We start from the raw sequence: 17,633 nt of genomic DNA, 5'->3' as shown, positions 1-17,633 counted from the left end.
CAAGTCAGACAAAGACAAATATCATATAATATCACTTATATGTGGAACCTAAAAAAAATGATACAAATGAACTTCTTTACAAAACAGAAACAGACTTACAGACTTTGAACACTAATGGTTACCACAGGGGAAAGGTGGGAGAAGGGATATATTAGGAGTTTGGTATTAACATATACACACTATTCTACATGAAAATAGATATTTAACAAGGACCTACTGTACAGCACAGGGAACTCTGCTTAATACTCTGTAATGACCTATATGGGAAAAGAATCTGAGAAAGAGTGGATATATGTGTATGTATAACTGATTCACTTTTCTGTACACCTGAAACTAACATAGCACTGTAAGTCAACTATACCCCAATATAAAACAAAAAAAAATTTTTTAAATTTAAATAATATATTTTAGTTCATCTAATAGATCCAACATACTGTTTAAACATGTTATCAACGTAACAAATCATCAAGGAGGTATCTGATGTAATTGAACACTAAACCTGTAACCAAGTATTTCCTTTAGAATTGTAGCACTCAGACTAGCCACACTCCAGCACAGCTCCAGACAGCAGTGTGGACTTCTGTGTACATACATACGTGTGCACACATGCATGTCCATGAATGGTGCACAGAGATGCCCTGGGCTTAGTGGCGATGATGATGGTGAGGAGGAGGACGACGGCTAAGGTAAAGGAGCACTTACTAAGTGCCAGGTACTGAGCAAAGTGCTTCCCATGCATTAACCCCATCCGTTCTCCCAACAACCTTATTGGGGAGGAGCCACTGTCACATCCATTTCACTGGTGCTACTTGGAAGGGGCAGAGCTGGGGTCTGAGCCCAAGTCTAGCCCCGGAACCCACCCCTTGCCCACCTCGCAGAGACCACCCTGCACCCACAGGCTGACAGGCTGTGCCTTTTCTCCCAGGGACCCAGGACGGCACAGGCGGCCGGGACTCCCAGAGCAGAGCTGGCTCCTCTTGGGCTGGGGTCCTGTCTCCACTGAGTCCCTGCGGGGCAGGGGGGGGGGGTGGGGGTGGGCCCAGGTTCATGCAGGAATGGCTCTGCTTGGTGGGACCCCAGGGCCACAAATTGTGCTGGAAGTCATGCAGGGCAGTCACTGCTGTGTGGCTGGGAGCGAGGCACTGGTGGATGGCGGGGGGCGGGGAGGGGGGTGGCCCCCTTGGGACTGTCAACCTTCTCCCCCCCGCCACCTCTGCAACCTGTCCTGCAGGAGATGCAGCACAAGGCACTGGTGGCCATGGGGGGGGGGTGTGTGGCACTCAGTCAGGCCTAGTAACCCCTGGGACTTTCCTTTCTAGGGGCTGAGAATAGCTCCAGCCTGCATGTGCCTGTCTGTCCATCTTTCCGGTCTCTGGGGCCACTCCACCCACACTCCCATGGCTTTGATAAGATGATTCTCTAAACAGTTCAGCCAGTAGATATCCTCACTCAAGAGATGCTCTTTGACATTCTGCATTTTTCAGGACCTTGTGCCTCTGCTACAAATTTTTGAACATGAACTCACATCTGGGGCCAAATAAGTATTGCTTCTGCCTGTCTCATCTGACTGGAGGTCCTGCCCTGCCTCCACAAGGGCTTCTCCCCTCTGCCTACTATACCCCAACCCCACGCTGCACCCCAGGAGGCCAGCGGGAGCAGTGGAAAGGTCTCCTGACTCACAGCCCAGAGCCTAGAGTCACCCGTGTGCCACGCCCACCTGGCCGCTGCTTTCACGGTCGCTGGCTGAGCCCCAGTGCCTGCTCTATGCTACACCCAGGACCATGTGAGAGCCCGCTGAAGGGCCTCACCTGGTTGACTTGCACTCCTGTCTTACATACGGGTACACTGAGGCAAGAAGAGGTCACAGAAAGTGGCTCCTGTCCTTCCTGACTCCATCGAGGGCAAAGGGAGGAGAGCTGCCAAGTTCCGAGTTAGTGTGAGACGTGGAGAGACGGCTGCTGGGGCCTGGGTGCCCTGAGCACCTGCCGCTGTGGAAACAAGATGCCCCCACCCCTCACCGAGAACCTCAGAGCATCCTCTCACTCCTTTCCGAAAGGGCGGCAGGTGAGGGAATCACAAACTATCACCACCTGCCAACCAGACAAAAGGAGGACCAGGAAGCAGGCAGAGGCCAAAGCCAGAGAGTCGGGAGGCTCCAGGCCCCACGGTGGTCACGTGGGGCTCGGTCAGGACCCCACAGCCCTGGTGCCGCCTTACCAGGTGGTGGCAAGGTCAGCACTCATGAGGAAAGCATTAAACACCTGGCACCCCATCGTTCATCATTCTCGAAACTCACTGCCAACACCGTGAGCCACAGGCACAAGCTGCCCCCACCTCTGGGGGCCAGATGGGCTCCGTCTCCAGGTCCACACCTCGAACCCCACCCGTGCCTGTGCTTCTAGTGCCTCAGAGCTGCACTGCTTCTCACACCCTTGGTGTGGAACCCAGAGCTCAGGGGACTCAGGCAGCCTCCAGCTCCTCCTGTAAAATGGACTGGGTCTCCACCCCCAGCTCACTGTCTTGTGAGGCTCAGATGAGCTGAGGTCTGCAAACTCGATAGTGTGTGGGTATGAGACAGACTAACGCTGCTCTGATGCTTCATTTTTTCTGAATATGCCTAGGTTCACCCAAGACCCTCTGATTTCCTGAGAATAAAACTATCCTAGATACTCCCAGGACGGCTGGCACCTGCCGATTACAGAGTAACCGTTCCACTCCTCCTAAGATCCAACTCCCACAGCCGCACACTTGTGTGAAAGACACACAAACATTCCAGCTTCCTGCATGACTGCCCCATCCTGAGTGCTCTCTCCTCCCAAGAGACACTGTGGCGGGGTGTGTGTGTGTCTCATTACAGTAACTGTATTTGCTTTGCAGAACTGCTTATACCGAAAGCTATGAAACGTGATAAAAAGAAAACCTGTGCTTTTAAAGCACCTCAAAAGCTCATTTTACTTTCCCTACATTCTGATGCAACCCTGAGGGCCAGCCTCCCCTCCCCGTTACTTCCTCCAGAGGCCCAGCATCACACACCATCCCAAGCAGGACATGGCCCTGCCACCTCTAACGCTTCCCTGCCCAAGGAAACCAGCCCAGCCAGCCTGATGACACCAGGGCTGGGACCGAGGCCTACAAAGGTCGGCTGGGACAGGTCCTCACCCCTCCAGGGCCCTGAAGCCACAGTGTGCGACTGTGGGGCCCTTTTCCAGGCTATGCAGAGGTGCGCCCACACTGGGGAGAGAATAGGAAGATTCTGTCCAGCTGTAGGGGAGCCTCTGGCAGTCAGGCGGCAGAAAGAGAGGCTGGGGAACCAGAGCCCCTGGTGGTCTTCAGAGCACCTCAGCCCCTCCTCCCTGCCCACCCCGACAGTGGGCTCAGAGCCCACGTACCAGGATGTCCAGGCAGGCAGCCTTCAGCAGGGTGATTTGGTCTGCGATGGTCAAGCCGGTGAAGCCTGGCAGACGTTTAGCAAACTCCACGATCTTAATAATGCACTTGGTGGCCAGTTCACTGAATTTGTCCCAGAGGCCCAGGTCCAGTCGGACTCGATGGTCGGCACTGGAATTCTACAAGGGAGAGAAAATACTGTCAGGGATAGTTGTGGGAAGCTGAGCAAAAGACAGGGAATTGAACACGTTTCCTATCAAACGTGCTGACAATTCACTCTTCACCAGGGAGCCTCTGGAGGCTGGTGGTGAGTTGACCTTTTAGCTTAGAGTCATCTTTTAAAAATGCTCAAAATCTTATCCCTGTACCACTGGATAACCAAGTAACAGACGTGGGGAATCTCTTTAGTAATTACTCCAGCTAGTAAATGAAGCAATGGTAGGAGGAGTCACCACTTGTAACTTGATGAAGTAATCGCTGTACTCAACTTAGGAAAGCTGAGACAAACCACGGGAAGAGAGGCCCTTCTTGAGATGCTAGATCCAGCCACACCAGGATTTTCTTTTTCAGTCTAAGTCGATTTGAGTTTGGTTCCTATCACCTGCAACAGGAAGAGTTCTAACTAATGTTCAGTTACGGCTTGAGATGGTTTAGGTCTGAGAGCTTCACATTCTCCCCCCAGAGAACTGTCATGACGTAGAGAAGGGGCCCTGCCTGGATTACTGCGGCAGCTCCTCACTGGTCTCCCTCGTTCTACCCTGGCCTCCTCACTTTTTACCAAAGGAATAAAGGGATCCTTTTAAAACACAAGTCAGATCAAGTCACTGTGCTGCTCAAAATCTCCAGTGATTTCTCATCTCACTCAGACTAAAAGCAAAGTCCTTTCCATGGCCTGCATGACCAACCCGCCATCTAACATGCCTCCCCCCAGCTCCACAGGCCCCCTGCTGTCCCTGGATGAGTGGGCCTGGCCCTGACACAGCATCTTTGCATGGTTGCATGGGCTGACCCTCCCCCTGGCCTGCTCTGCCCCCAGACGCACCCCTCATTCCTTTCAGTCTGGGCAAACTTGAGCACCACTGCTCTATAATAACCGCAGTACCTGCACCTGTGCTCCAGACCCGCTCTGTGGCCCCCACTGCTCTATAATAACCGCAGTACCTGCACCTGTGCTCCAGACCCGCTCTGTGGTCCCCATTGCTCTATAATAACCGCAGTACCTGCACCTGTGCTCCAGACCCGCTCTGTGGCCCCCATTGCTCTATAATAACCGCAGTACCTGCACCTGTGCTCCAGACCCGCTCTGTGGCCCCCATTGCCCTATAATAACCGCAGTACCTGCACCTGTGCTCCAGACCCGCTCTGTGGCCCCCACTGCTCTATAATAACCGCAGTACCTGCACCTGTGCTCCAGACCTGCTCTGTGGCCCCCATTGCTCTATAATAACTGCAGTATCTGCACCTGCGCTCCAGACCCGCTCAGTGGTCCCAGCCCTCAGCCCCCGATGCACACTTTTACTTCCTGTGTCATCTGTCACTGCTGTGTCCTCAGTGTCTAGAACAGTGTCTGGACTCAAAAACGTTTGTTGAGTGAATCAGTGAGTGAATGAGGCTTCCTTCCACGAGTCCACACTCATGTAGGATGTCTCAGGGCAACCACCAAGCGAGGATGAGGCTGCCCTGGGCTGAAGCCTCTGCCAGCCCTGGGTGACCTGACATGCAGTGAGTGGCAAGGTTGAGGCCAGTGCTTGGGCCCCTAACACCTGTGGACACATCACAACGCTGGTCCCTCACCGTGGTGAAAATCAGCCCACAGAGTATATAAAAGAAGCTTGTGTTTTTAAGGTTGGTGGGGAAACCTGGAAAGGGAAGTTTGCACATGGGAAGCCACAGAGGCCCTAAAACAGGCGGAGGTCAGCCGACCCCGCAGTGCTCCTGCAGGAAGGGCCAGCATCCTGCAGGGCGCTTCGCCCTGTCTGACCCAAGGACCTGGGACGCTGCGCACATGGGGGAGTCTGAGGCCAAGTGTGTGGCCACTGGGTCTGTAATTAAACGTAATCGTTGGTTTGTCTGGTTTGTTGGAAGATAACATGGAAGGTGGGGGGAGGGGCAGAGAGGTGAGCAGACAGCAGGAAATCACCTCACCACAGAGCATCCATCTGGAAAGACAGACACCGCCCAGCCCAGCATGTGGGACCCGAGCCTCCATCAGCCTCACACGGGGTGACATCATCATGCACCGGGCCTACCGTCCTTCTATGAAAAATAATGCACAGCTGTCTTAACGGCATGTAAATCTAGCTCACCCGTATGCAAACTGAAGAGAAGAGGAAGTTAATAAAACACAGAGTAACTTGGTGTTTTATTATTCCAGTTGCTGGATTCACAGGCATGAGGTTTAAAACGGCTTATATATGACCTTCTACGCAGACAGTGCAGAGCTTGGCCCGTTTGGGGTGGTGACGAAGGCGGTTGTGGGAAGCATCTGGGTGGGGGGACAGTCCTGAAACCAGGGGAGGGAGGGAGAGAGGGGAAGGACGGGGCTGGGAGAGGCCCTCACCTGCAGCTCTGAGCAGCAGAGCCGTAGCAGAGGGGTGGAGGCAGCCCCCCAGGCCACCTTGAGCAGCAGCAAAGGCCAACCCCACCATGAAATCCAATTAAATGGCCATTTTGGTCAAGGAAACAGATCCATTCCTCCTGCCGCTCGGTTCTCTGCTGCGTGTCCGACGGGCATCACCTTCAGAACAAGGCCCATGAGTGGAGGTGGAATCGCAGTGCCTTTAAGCCTCTCTGTGGCAGCTCCGAGCACTACAGTGCTTAAATCAGGGCTGCCAGTCCTCCTTCTCAGCCAAGGAAGAAACACAGGAAGTCTAAAAGGAACAAGCAGCTAAGGCTCCCCGGGGGTGGCTGGAACATCTGGGGGCCTGCGCCCAGTGTCTCTGCCCACCAACCATCGCGAGAAGCTGATGCCCCTTCACGTTGCATCTGCAGATTGTTCCCGGCATCCATGGCCCACCTCTCCACTGGGGCTGCTTCGCGTGGAACGACCCCTCCTCTGGGGCTCAGGCCCCACTCTAAGCACTTTATGATGAGCTCCCTCTAGTCCTCAGGACCCCTCACCTGGCAGGCGTGTCACTGCCCCACCAGCTGGCGCGGAGGCTGAGGCCCAGCGAAGTGAAGCAGCTCGTGCTGCGGCGCCGGGCCCACCCTCTCGGGGCACTGGACGGCCCGAACTTTGTTTCCTGAAGCCTGTCTCCTGGCTGGAACCCCCAGAGGCTGAAAGATGCCCGGCATCACCATGAAGAGTATATCAAACTAAAAGCTGGTTCTTTGAGAAGATTAACAAAATTGATAAACCATTAGCCAGACTCATCAAGAAAAACAGGGAGAAGATGCAAATCAACAGAATTAGAAATGAAAAAGGAGAAGTCACAACGGACACCTCAGAAATACAAAACATCATGAGAGATGACTACAAGCAACTATATGCCAATCAATTGGATAACCTGGAAGAAATGGATACATTCTTAGAAAAATACAATCTTCCAAGACTGAACCAGGAAGAAATAGAAACCATGAACAGACCAATCACAAGTACAGAAATTGAGGCAGTGATTAAAAATCTCCCAACACACAAAAGCCCAGGACCAGATGGGTTCACGGGCAAATTCTATCAAACATTTCGAGAAGAGTTAACACCTATCCTTCTCAAACTCTTCCAAAATATTGCAGAAGGAGGAACACTCCCAAACTCATTCTATGAGGCCACCATCACCCTGATACCAAAACCAGGCAAAGATGTCAAAAAAAAAGAAAACTACAGACCAATATCACTGATGAATATAAATGCAAAAATCCTCAACAAAATACTAGCTAACAGACTCCAACAGCACATTAAAAAAATCATACACCATGATCAAGTGGGGTTTATCCCTGGGATGCAAGGATTCTTCAATATACGCAAATCAATCAACGTGATATATCATATCAACACATTGAAGGATAAAAACCATATGATCATTTCAATAGATGCAGAAAAAGCTTTTGACAAAGTTCAACATCCATTTATGATAAAAGCTCTCCAGAAAATGGGCATAGAAGGAAATTACCTCAACATAATAAAAGCCATATATGAAAAACCAAAAGCCAACATCGTTCTCAATGGGGAGAAACTGGAAGAATTCCCTCTAAGAACAGGAACAAGACAAGGGTGTCCACTCTCACCACTGTTATTCAACATAGTTTTGGAAGTTTTAGCCACAGCAATCAGAGAAGAAAAAGAAATCAAAGGAATCCAAATTGGAAAAGAAGAAGTCAAATTGTCATTCTTTGCAGATGACATGATATTATATATAGAAAACCCTAAAGACTCTACCAGAAAACTGCTAGCACTCATTGATGAGTTCAGTAAAGAAGCAGGATACAAAATTAATGCACAGAAATCTCTTGCATTCCTATACACTAACAACGGAAGAGCAGAAAGAGAAATTAAGGAAACTCTCCCATTCACCACTGCAACCAAAAGAATAAAATACCTAGGAAGAAACCTGCCTAAGGAGGCAAAAGATCTGTATGCAGAAAACTTGAAGACATTGATGAAAGAAATCAAAGATGACACAAACAGATGGAGGGACATACCATGTTCCTCGATTGGAAGAATCAACATCGTGAAAATGACTGTCCTACCCAAAGCAATTTACAGATTCAATGCAATCCCCATCAAATTACCAATGGCATTTTTCACAGAACTAGAGCAAGAAATCTTACGACTTGTATGGAAACGCAAAAGACCCCGAATAGCCAAAGCTATCTTGAGAAGGAAAAATGGAGTTGGTGGAATCAGGCTTCCTGACTTCAAACTATACTACAAGGCCATCGTGATCAAGACAGTATGGTACTGGCACAAAAAGAGAAAGGAAGATCAATGGAATAGAATAGAGAACTCAGAAGTAAGCCCAAACACATATGGGCACCTTATCTTTGACAAGGAGGCACGAGTATACAATGGAAAAAAGACAGCCTCTTCAATAAGTGGTGCTGGGAAAATTGGACAGCAACATGTAAAAGAATGAAATTAGAACACTTCCTAACACCATACACAAAAATAAACTCCAAATGGATTAAAGACCTACATGTAAGGCCAGACACTCCTAGAGGAAAACCTAGGCAGAACACTCTATGACATCCATCAAAGCAAGATCCTTTTGGACCCACCTCCTAGAATCATGGAAATAAAATCAAGAATAAACAAATGGGACCTCATGAAACTTAAAAGCTTTTGCACAGTGAAAGAAACCATAAACAAGACTAAAAGGCAACCCTCAGAATGGGAGAAAATAATTGCCTATGAAACAACGGATAAAGGATTAACCTCCAAAATATACAAGCAGCTCATGTAGCTTAGCACCAAAAAAGCAAATAACCCAATCCACAAATGGGCAGAAGACCTACATAGACATTTCTCCAAAGAAGACATCCAGATGGCCAACAAACACATGAAAAGATGCTCAACATCACTCATCATCAGAGAAGTGCAAGTCAAAGCCACAATGAGGTATCACCTCACGCCAGTCAGAATGGCCGTCATCACAAAATCTGGAAACAACAGATGTTGGAGAGGGTGTGGAGAAAAGGGAACTCGCCTGCACTGTTGGTGGGAATGTAAGTTGGTACAGCCACTATGGAAAACAGTTTGGAGGTTCCTTCAAAAACTACAAATAGAACTACCATATGATCCAGTAATCCCACTACTGGGCATATACCCAAAGAAAACCAGAATCCCAAAAGAAACTTGTACCATAATGTTTATTGCAGCACTCTTTACAATAGCCAGGACATGGAAGCAACCTAAATGCCCATCAACAAATGAATGGATACAGAAGATGTGGCATATATATACAATGGAATATTACTCAGCTATAAAAAGGGATGAGATGGAGCTATATGTCATGAGGTGGATAGAACTACAATCTGTCATACAGAGTGAAGTAAGTCAGAAAGAGAAGGACAAATATTGTATGCTAACTCACATATACGGAATCTAAAAATGGTACTGATGAACTCAGTGACAAGAACAAGGATGTAGATACAGAGAATGGACTGGAGAACTCGAGGTATGCGAGGGGGCGGGGGGTGAAGGGGAAGCTGAGACGAAGCGAGAGAGTAGCACAGACATATATATATATCAACTGTAAAATAGATAGTCAGTGGGAAGTTGTTGTGTAACAAAGGGAGTCCAACTCAAGGATGGAAGATGCCTTAGAGGACTGGAGTGCGGAGGGTGGGGGGGACTCGAGGCGGGGGGAGTCAAGGAAGGGAGGGAATATGGGGATATGTGTATAAAAACAGATGACTGAACCTGGTGTACCCCCCAAAAATAAAAAAAAATTAAAAAAAAAGAGTATATCAAGCGCCAGGCTGGCATCTCTGTGTGATCCACAGACACATGGGAACTATCAATACCGGCTGGGCACATCCACCCACGGGAGGATGCACAGAGGCCCCAACACACGCCGCCTGGTCTTCAGGCCAGACGCTTCCAACCACATGGCCACCGCCCTGCCACTGGGGGAGACAGAGACGGGGCGGGGGGGGCGGACATCTGAGGGCCCCTGAGTGTTCTCTGGACATCTGGCTAGAAGCGAGGGAGACAGTATAGGACTTCCCTGAAGGTACTGTTTCAGGGGTGCTCCTGGACCCCCTGTCTAAGATGCCTGGGCAGGGACAGGAGCCAGATGGGCCCCCCTGGACAGCCAGATGGTCTCAAAATTCAGGGGCCTTGGTGGAGGGCAGGGTGTGGCCTTGGGGCACCAGCTGCAGGATGGGGTGATCAGCGTTCCACATGCTAGATTCGGGATGGCATGGTGATCTTGTGGGTGGTCATTCTCCTGGTGGATTAAGGCGTCTCATATCTCCACCGCTCTACCTGCCGAGCCCTCGGAGAGCAGCCTGTGTCCTGCGGGGCACACGGCAGGAAGCAGGAGAAGACAGCCAAAGCTGGGCTGTGGCCCTGGGAGACCACCTCACATCCCACCTACATTTACTCTGCTAGGACTGAGCGTGTGGCTCCAAAAAATGACACAGTGTTCACACAGGGTCAGGAGGAGGAGACCTGTCTATTTCGCATGTCTCTGTGCCAGAAATGGTACAAGGTGCTCTGGAATGTTCTCCTCATTTAACCTCCCCAGTGGCCCCACGAGGGAGTCACAGCTCCAAATCTCGTGACACAGATGAGGGGCTGGGCTCCAGTGACAACTCCACGGTCACACAGATCCCAAGCAGCACAGGCAAGATTTGAACTTGGGCCTAGGAGGCCCTAAAGCCTGGATGCCACTGCCATGGTAGCTAAGGAAGCAGAATAAACACCCCCAGCGCTGGGCTGTGTCCTCTTTGGAGAGCGTGTCATTCACAGCCCCACCCTGCTCCCCGCAAAGAACCCTCTTGCCCCTTTGTTTCTGAGGAAGGTCACTGGTCAGAAGCCTCCCCAAGGAGCCCAGCGCTGAGCCTGCAGGTGAGCGCCCTGTCCAGGCGTCTAGGGTGGGGGGCTAGCTTCCTGCCCTCCCCCTCCCGTACCTGCAGCCTCCTGGGTCCTGACCAGTGTCCCCAAATCTACCCTAATAGGGAAGAAAAAGGAGCTATTCTTTCAAGGATCTATAGGTGGGCAGCTAGCCGCCTTTCTCATTCCTTGCCACTCACTTATTCCAAAGGCATCTGACACGGATGCCAGCCTGGCAAAGGCACCCGAAGTCCCCTCACAATGGAAGCAGCTGCCCGCTGAAAAAGCTCCTTATAGAAAGTGCTCGCCCCATAGCCAAGGCCTGCAAAGAATGCGTCATGGCTACTGTGATTTACTTATACCTGTACCTACTTCCAGAAAGGACTAGAAGTTGCTTACAATAAAAACAGAGCTAGACCTGTGCACAGAGAAAGACAGAGGCGAGCTGGAGAGGACGGCAGCCTCTGCAGGCGCTCAGGTCGCCCCACGATTAGGGACTGTCCCCTGGAGATGCGGTTTGTACGGCCACTTTCCCTGCTGGATCAAAAGCAGCACAGAAAGTCCCCGCAAAGCGCTTAGGACCAAGGACCCTCTTTGGAGACCGACAGAGCAAGGAAGGGGCGCTGGTGGTCCTCGGGGAAGCCCCCGTCTGGGCCTAAGAGCAGACTCTGAGACTAGGATTCCAATGCAAGCAGCGTATTTGGGCAGAGATCCCGGGAAGCTCTGGGAGAGGAGTGCGGAAGAGGCCCATCTGCCAGGGTTCCACCTCGCTGAGGAACTCTAGGAGCGGGTTACTCTCTATTTGCCATCAGGTGGGGGCTGCTCCCAGGAGCATCGATCCCCTCTCCTCCCCCTCCTGTGGGTACCATGCTCGCCCCGCAGGTGCAGAAAGCCTCAGGGTCATGGGCCTGTAGTGTGAGCCACAGGGACTCTGTGGGCAGGGCCCTGACAGCAGGAAAGCAGCCCCACTGGTCTGGAAGCAGGTAGAATCAGACCTTTGGCACAAGGAGAATCCAAAAGGAGAGGCTCCTGGATTCCAGCAGGAGGCCTGGGGGATGGAAGGTGGGCAAGGGCCCAGAGAGGCCAACCAGAGTCCCTGGCTGTGCTGACCCACAGAGGGAGGACTGTCCCGAAGGGGGGTTTTGGTCCCAGGCCACACCAGAGTATGTGCTCTAGGACAGGCAAATGCTAGCTGTACTTGTGTTTGCCCTGCCCTCCTCCAGACCAGAGTGGGTGCCACTTCACCTGGCAGCCAGGTGAGGCAGAGTCCAGGGGATGGAGAAGGCCACCCTAAGACACCCCCGTGTGGAGAAGAAGGCCAGGGCCCCGATGGGGCAGCAAATGACCCCGTGGACTGTCTCTCACCACATGACCTGGCTCACAAGTTTCCACTTCCAGGAAACCCTCCCTTCTGTGACTGTTCTCATTTAGTCTGTTTCCTGGAGCGAAACGTCTGATTTATCCCGGATAACAGCTCTGTCCTCCTAACTAGATGCCTGGCGTCTCCTGCCTCCATCCTGCTTATCACCCACCCTCCTGAGGTGCAGTGCACCGTGTGGGGTTAAGAGAGCTGCCCTGGATTCAGACCGTCCGTGTCCAAGGGCACTCGTTGGCTACGAGACGTGGGGCAAGTGATTTACTCCTCTGTGATATGGGGGCACTGTACCTGCTGCATGGAGGCCTCGCAAGGAGTAAAAAAATTCACACAGCGAGCGTACGTAGCACCGCCCCGGCACAGAGTGCACGCTCGGTTGAGTACTGGCTGTAACGATGACGATGGCAACAGTAAACAAAGACTCCTGATCACAAACTGTCGATTTCTCTCCACTACTTAACAGGCAGAAATCCAAAAATCAGGCTGAGGGAAGTTAAATAACTTGCACACAGTCACACGGCCGGTTGGTTGGGATTTAAACCGCATTTACCTGGTTCCAGCACCCCCGCTCCTGACTCACGGCATCACCCAGCACCCAGGTCTTGGGCCTGCTTTCCCTCCCGGGCTGACCTCAAAGCTCCCCGTGCTGCCCTGTCCTGGGTCTGCTTGGGGCCGGATGCTGCCCCCAAGCTCAAGGGGGACTTGCCCACTGAGTCAACAGCACGCCAGGTCAGCAGCTTCAGAACCTGGCCAGCATCTCTCCTTCTCCCTGACACCAGGGCAGGCACGGGATGGGGCTGGGGTTGGGGTGTACAGAAAGCTGTCCTGGGTCTCGCTACCTGAAGTTTGTTCCTGATCTTTGCTTCTCAGAGTGTGGTCTGTAGACCAGCAGCACCTGGGAGCCTATGAGCAAGGCCCCACCCCTACCTGCTGAATCAGAAGCTGCATTTTAATAGCTGCCAGGTGCTTTGTAAGCTCGTTGAGGATTAGAAAGCACGCTCTAGGTTCTTCCTCTGCTGGCAGGTCAGCCAGGGGACCTGCGTCTAAGTCCAGCGCCACCTCTTTAGAAGCCAGTACCACCAACTGTGCAGCCTCCGAGTCCCACTCACTGTTATTCTCCTGCCCCCAGCATCATCATTTCATCTTTTTATCTCCAGGACCTTCCATATTATTCTTTTTCTAGCGCGTCAGTCATCAAACCAGCAAACGCTGCAATATTTGGATTTTTTTTTTAAAGTACTTTACCAGCATCTTAGGTGAGCAACGTGAGCCACTGAAGAGCCAGAACCACATTCTAGTTAAACTCACTCATTCAGTCGACAAATATTACTGAACGCCTATTCCATGCCATGTGCTGGGAATACACATTAGCGCAGATAACACATGCAAAACCCACTAAAAAACTCAAGTACCTCAAGACATCCCCACCAGCACAGCCAGACCAGCCAAGGAGGCCTCCTGCCTTCTGACCCCACCTCTCTGCCTCCCCCTTCTCTTCATTTCTAGCCTCAGCGAGGCCGTTCCCAGGGAAGCACAGGGAGCAGAGGGGGACCCCCCCAGGTCAGTCCCCCTTCGCTTTTCCAGCCTCCCCAGACCTTCTGTGGAGCCAGCCCCCGGGCGGGGGAGGCCCCAGTGGCCCCCCGGGGCGGGCGGGCTCGCTCTTCCAGCTGGAGGGACAACTGTGACAGGCTGTCCCCTGTCCCCGCTGGGCTCTGTGCGGGCGTCTGCCGGGACCCCTGGACTCCTCCCTGGCCCTGCTCGGCCCCTTCACGCGGCTGTGGGTCCCCGCGAGCAGCAGCCACGGCCTACTCACCGTGTCCCGGGGCCTTGCACGTGCCCAACCGGTGCTTCAGGACCGAGAGGGAGGAAACGCCCACCCCACTCAGTGGCGTCTAAGATCCCCGGCCTCGAGGAGACGGCCACGCTGCCGCTTTACCTGTCCCATCTCGCCAAGCCAGATGCGGGAAACGTGCGCACGTGTGCAGGCAACTGCGTGTGCGCGCCAGGGCGGGGAGAGGGCGCATGCGCGTGTGCCTGGGCGCGTGGGTCTGCGGACGAGTGCGCGTGCGCGACGGGTGGGGCAGGAAGAGGGCGCAAGCCTATGTGCCTAGGCACGTGCGTCTGCGTGCGAGTGTGCGTGCCGCTGGGACGCGGCGGGCGGGGCCTCTCACCGTGGTGTACTTGCCCAGCTGGCAGAGCGAGGGGAAGGTTTCCTGGTGGGCTTTTCGGATCTTCTCTGTGAGATCGTCCAGCTCGGCTGTCATTTCGTAGCTCTCTGTGCATTCCTGCTTCGAAGGCTCCTTCTTTTTCTTGTTCCTGTCATTCCTGACGGCTGCAGACGAGAGAGCAGACAGAGAGGGTCACTCGTGGCCGGGGCTGCCGGATGCTGCCTGAGGGGGGACGGGGGCGGGAAGGAGGTCCGAGATAAGGGGGCAGCGGCCAGGGGACTTGTTTAACTGCCGTGCAGCCGCCGGCCCGTTCCTAAAGAGAGCTCAGCTCACCCAGAGGCCCGAGAGCCTGTTTGTTTGGAGGGAACTTTCTATGTGGCCTGATTCCTGGAAGAACTTTTTCGGGCACTTTCCACCTGATTTCGGAAGGGGTGACCTGAGAGGCGCTCCAAGGAAACCCCTCTTTCCTGGGAGACACATTCTGGAACGGAGCCAGGGATTCCTAGCTGTGCCTTCTGATTCATTTTTTTTTTTTTGCTTTTCAGTTTTCTGAATTAACTGGCACTTTTTTTTTTTTTGGCTGCGCCACGTGGCTTTTGGGCCTTTATTTCCCTAACTAAGGGGATCAGACCCTGGCCCGGGCAGTGCGAGCACGGAGTCCTAATCACTGGACCACCAAGGTATTCCCTTAACTGGCACTTTTGAAGAAATTTATCCCCAGGGGGATGGGATTTGGGGTTTTGTCCCTTCATGTTTTTCTGCTTCCTAAACTTTCTGTATTAATCATAGTCTTTTATTATTTTTAAAGTTTTAAAAAATAATAATCCATGCATGATAAACCTTCGGCCTGGAAGGCTGTCCATTCATTCATCCCTTCTCTGCCTGCAGCCCTTGCCTGTACACCCTGTCTGGCCCTGGACCTCATGGGTGTGGTCTTGGCTTCTGTGCTGGGTGGTCATCCCACAGCACAGCCTCTCAGATGACCCAGATCCGAGAGTCACTCACAGCTCTGGCTCTAGCGAGGGCCTCCTGGGGAAGGAACCTGGGACCCAGGGAGGCTGACAGGTAAAAGTAGTCCATGCAACCCATGCTGCTTGGGGATCCAGGGTTGCCAGGCTGGACACTGCCTGCCGTGTCTGCCACCACCCTGACCTGGGAGTCTGTGCTGCAGACAACCCAGGGCATGATCTGATCCGCCCTAAGAGGATTTGGCCTGGTCCTTCCTGAAAGCCCTGGGTGATCTGAGAGCTGGCAGCTCCCAGAATCCAGGTCTACACCTTGAGGACCCTAAGGCCACCTGGGGCAAGAGCTGAGGGCAGAGTGAAAGCAAGGCACAGGCAGGGGGAGAGCAGAAAAGTTGAAAGAGGTGGAGAGGGAGGCAGGGAGGGAGGGAAAAGGAGGGGTGAGTGGTGCTGAAAAGCCCCAGGGTCCGTATTAGCACCTCACACCTGCAGCGGGGAGAGTATTTCTGAGTATCTTTAGCATTGTACTGGGAGCTGTGTCCACAGTATCTCACTTCATCTCCTTGCCAGGCAGGCAATTTTAAACCTGTTTTTACAGATGAAGAAACAGAGCCTTAGCGAGTCTAAGGGATGTGCCCATGACTACACAGCTGAGAAGTCCCTTCCTCACATACACTTGCTTATTCTTAACCAAGTGGACATGTTTGAGAAGAAAAGCTCTGCAGGTGATTTTCTTCCCCAGGACTCTGAAATGACACTGTTCTTTGGCTCAGAACATTTCCAGGTTTAGAACAAGTGGGTAAAGACAGTTTGAGGTAACAGCCTCATAGGAAAGCTGGCTGTGTGTCCAGACCACTCCTGCAGGTGTGGGACACAGGTGAGGTTTAAAGCAGGGAGAATGTGAAAGTAAAAAAAAAAAAAAAATCTCTTTTAAAGTCACATCAAAAAAAAAAAAAAAAACTTAGGAATAAACCTGACCAAGGTGATGAAAGACTTACATGCTGAGAACTATAAAACATTAATAAAGGAAGTTGAAGATGATTCAAAGAAATGGAAATATATCCCATGCTCTTGGATTGGAAGAATTAATGTTGTTAAAATGGCCATACTGCCAGAAGCAATCTACAGATTTAATGCAATCCCTATCAAATTACCTATGACATTTTTCACAGAACTAGAACAAATAATCCTAAAATTTATATGGAACCATAAAAGACCCAGAATTGCCAAAGCAATCCTGAGGAAAAAGAACAAAGTAGGAGACATAATGCTCCCAGACTTCAGACAATACCACAAAGCTACTGTAATCAAAACAGTGTGGTATTGGCACAAAAACAAACATACGGATCAATGGAACAGAATAGAGAGCCCAGAAATAAACCCACACACCTATGGTCAATTAATCATTGACAAAGGAGGCAAGAAAGTAAAGTGGGGAAAAGATAGTCTCTTCAGCAAGTGGTGTTGGGAAAGTTGAACAGCTGCATCTAAATCAATGAAGTTATAGCACACCCTCACACCACACACAAAAATAAAACCAAAATGGTTTAAAGACTTAAATATAAGATATGGCACCATAAAACTCCTAGAAGAGAGCATAGGCAAAACATTTTCTGAAATAAACCACACCTGTGTTTTCTTGTCAGTCTACCAAGGCAATAAAAATAAAAGCAAAAATAAACATATGGGGCCTAATTAAACTTATACATCATTAAAAAGTCTACAAATAACATGCTAAAGAGGGTGTGGAGAAAAGGGAACCCTCTTATACTGTTGGTGGGAATGTAAACTGGTGCAGCCTCTATGGAAAACAGTATGGAAGTTCCTCAAAAAAGTAAAAATAGAGCTGCCATATGATCCAGTAATCCTACTCCTGGGCATAATCTGGAGAAAACTAATCTGAGAAGATTCATGCATCCCTAAGTTCATAGCAGCACTATTTACAATAGCCAGGTCATGGAAGCAACCTACATGTCCATCAACAGATGAATGGATAAAGAAGATGTCACACACACACACACACACACACACACACACACACACACACAGAAATACTACTCAGCCATAAAAAGAATGAAATAATGCCATTTGCAGCAAAATGGGTGGACCTAGACATAATCATACTAAGTGAAGTAAGTCAAAGAAAAATACCATATGGTATCACTTATATGTGGAATCTAAAACATGACACAGGACCTCGTTGGTGGAGCAATGGTTAAGAATCCGCCTGCCAGACTTCCCTTGGT

At 51.1% G+C, this 17,633-nt stretch overlaps 1 protein-coding gene across 1 annotated transcript in view; it reads right to left on the bottom strand.

The window, feature by feature from the left end:
* RARB (retinoic acid receptor beta) overlaps positions 1-17,633 on the bottom strand; it is a 189,719-nt gene that overhangs the window by 14,563 nt on the left and 157,523 nt on the right. The window contains exons 4-5 of the mRNA XM_057740063.1: positions 14,429-14,589; positions 3,390-3,566 (exon numbers count right to left, since the gene is read on the bottom strand). Coding sequence (XP_057596046.1) covers positions 3,390-3,566; positions 14,429-14,589 — 338 coding nt within the window. The remainder of the gene's footprint in view (positions 1-3,389; positions 3,567-14,428; positions 14,590-17,633) is intronic.

Source organism: Hippopotamus amphibius, chromosome 6, assembly GCF_030028045.1.
Source record: "Hippopotamus amphibius kiboko isolate mHipAmp2 chromosome 6, mHipAmp2.hap2, whole genome shotgun sequence".
NCBI classification, from domain to species: domain Eukaryota; kingdom Metazoa; phylum Chordata; class Mammalia; order Artiodactyla; family Hippopotamidae; genus Hippopotamus; species Hippopotamus amphibius.
Note: the sequence above shows the minus strand (reverse complement) of the source record. Positions and strands in the feature narration are given on the sequence as shown.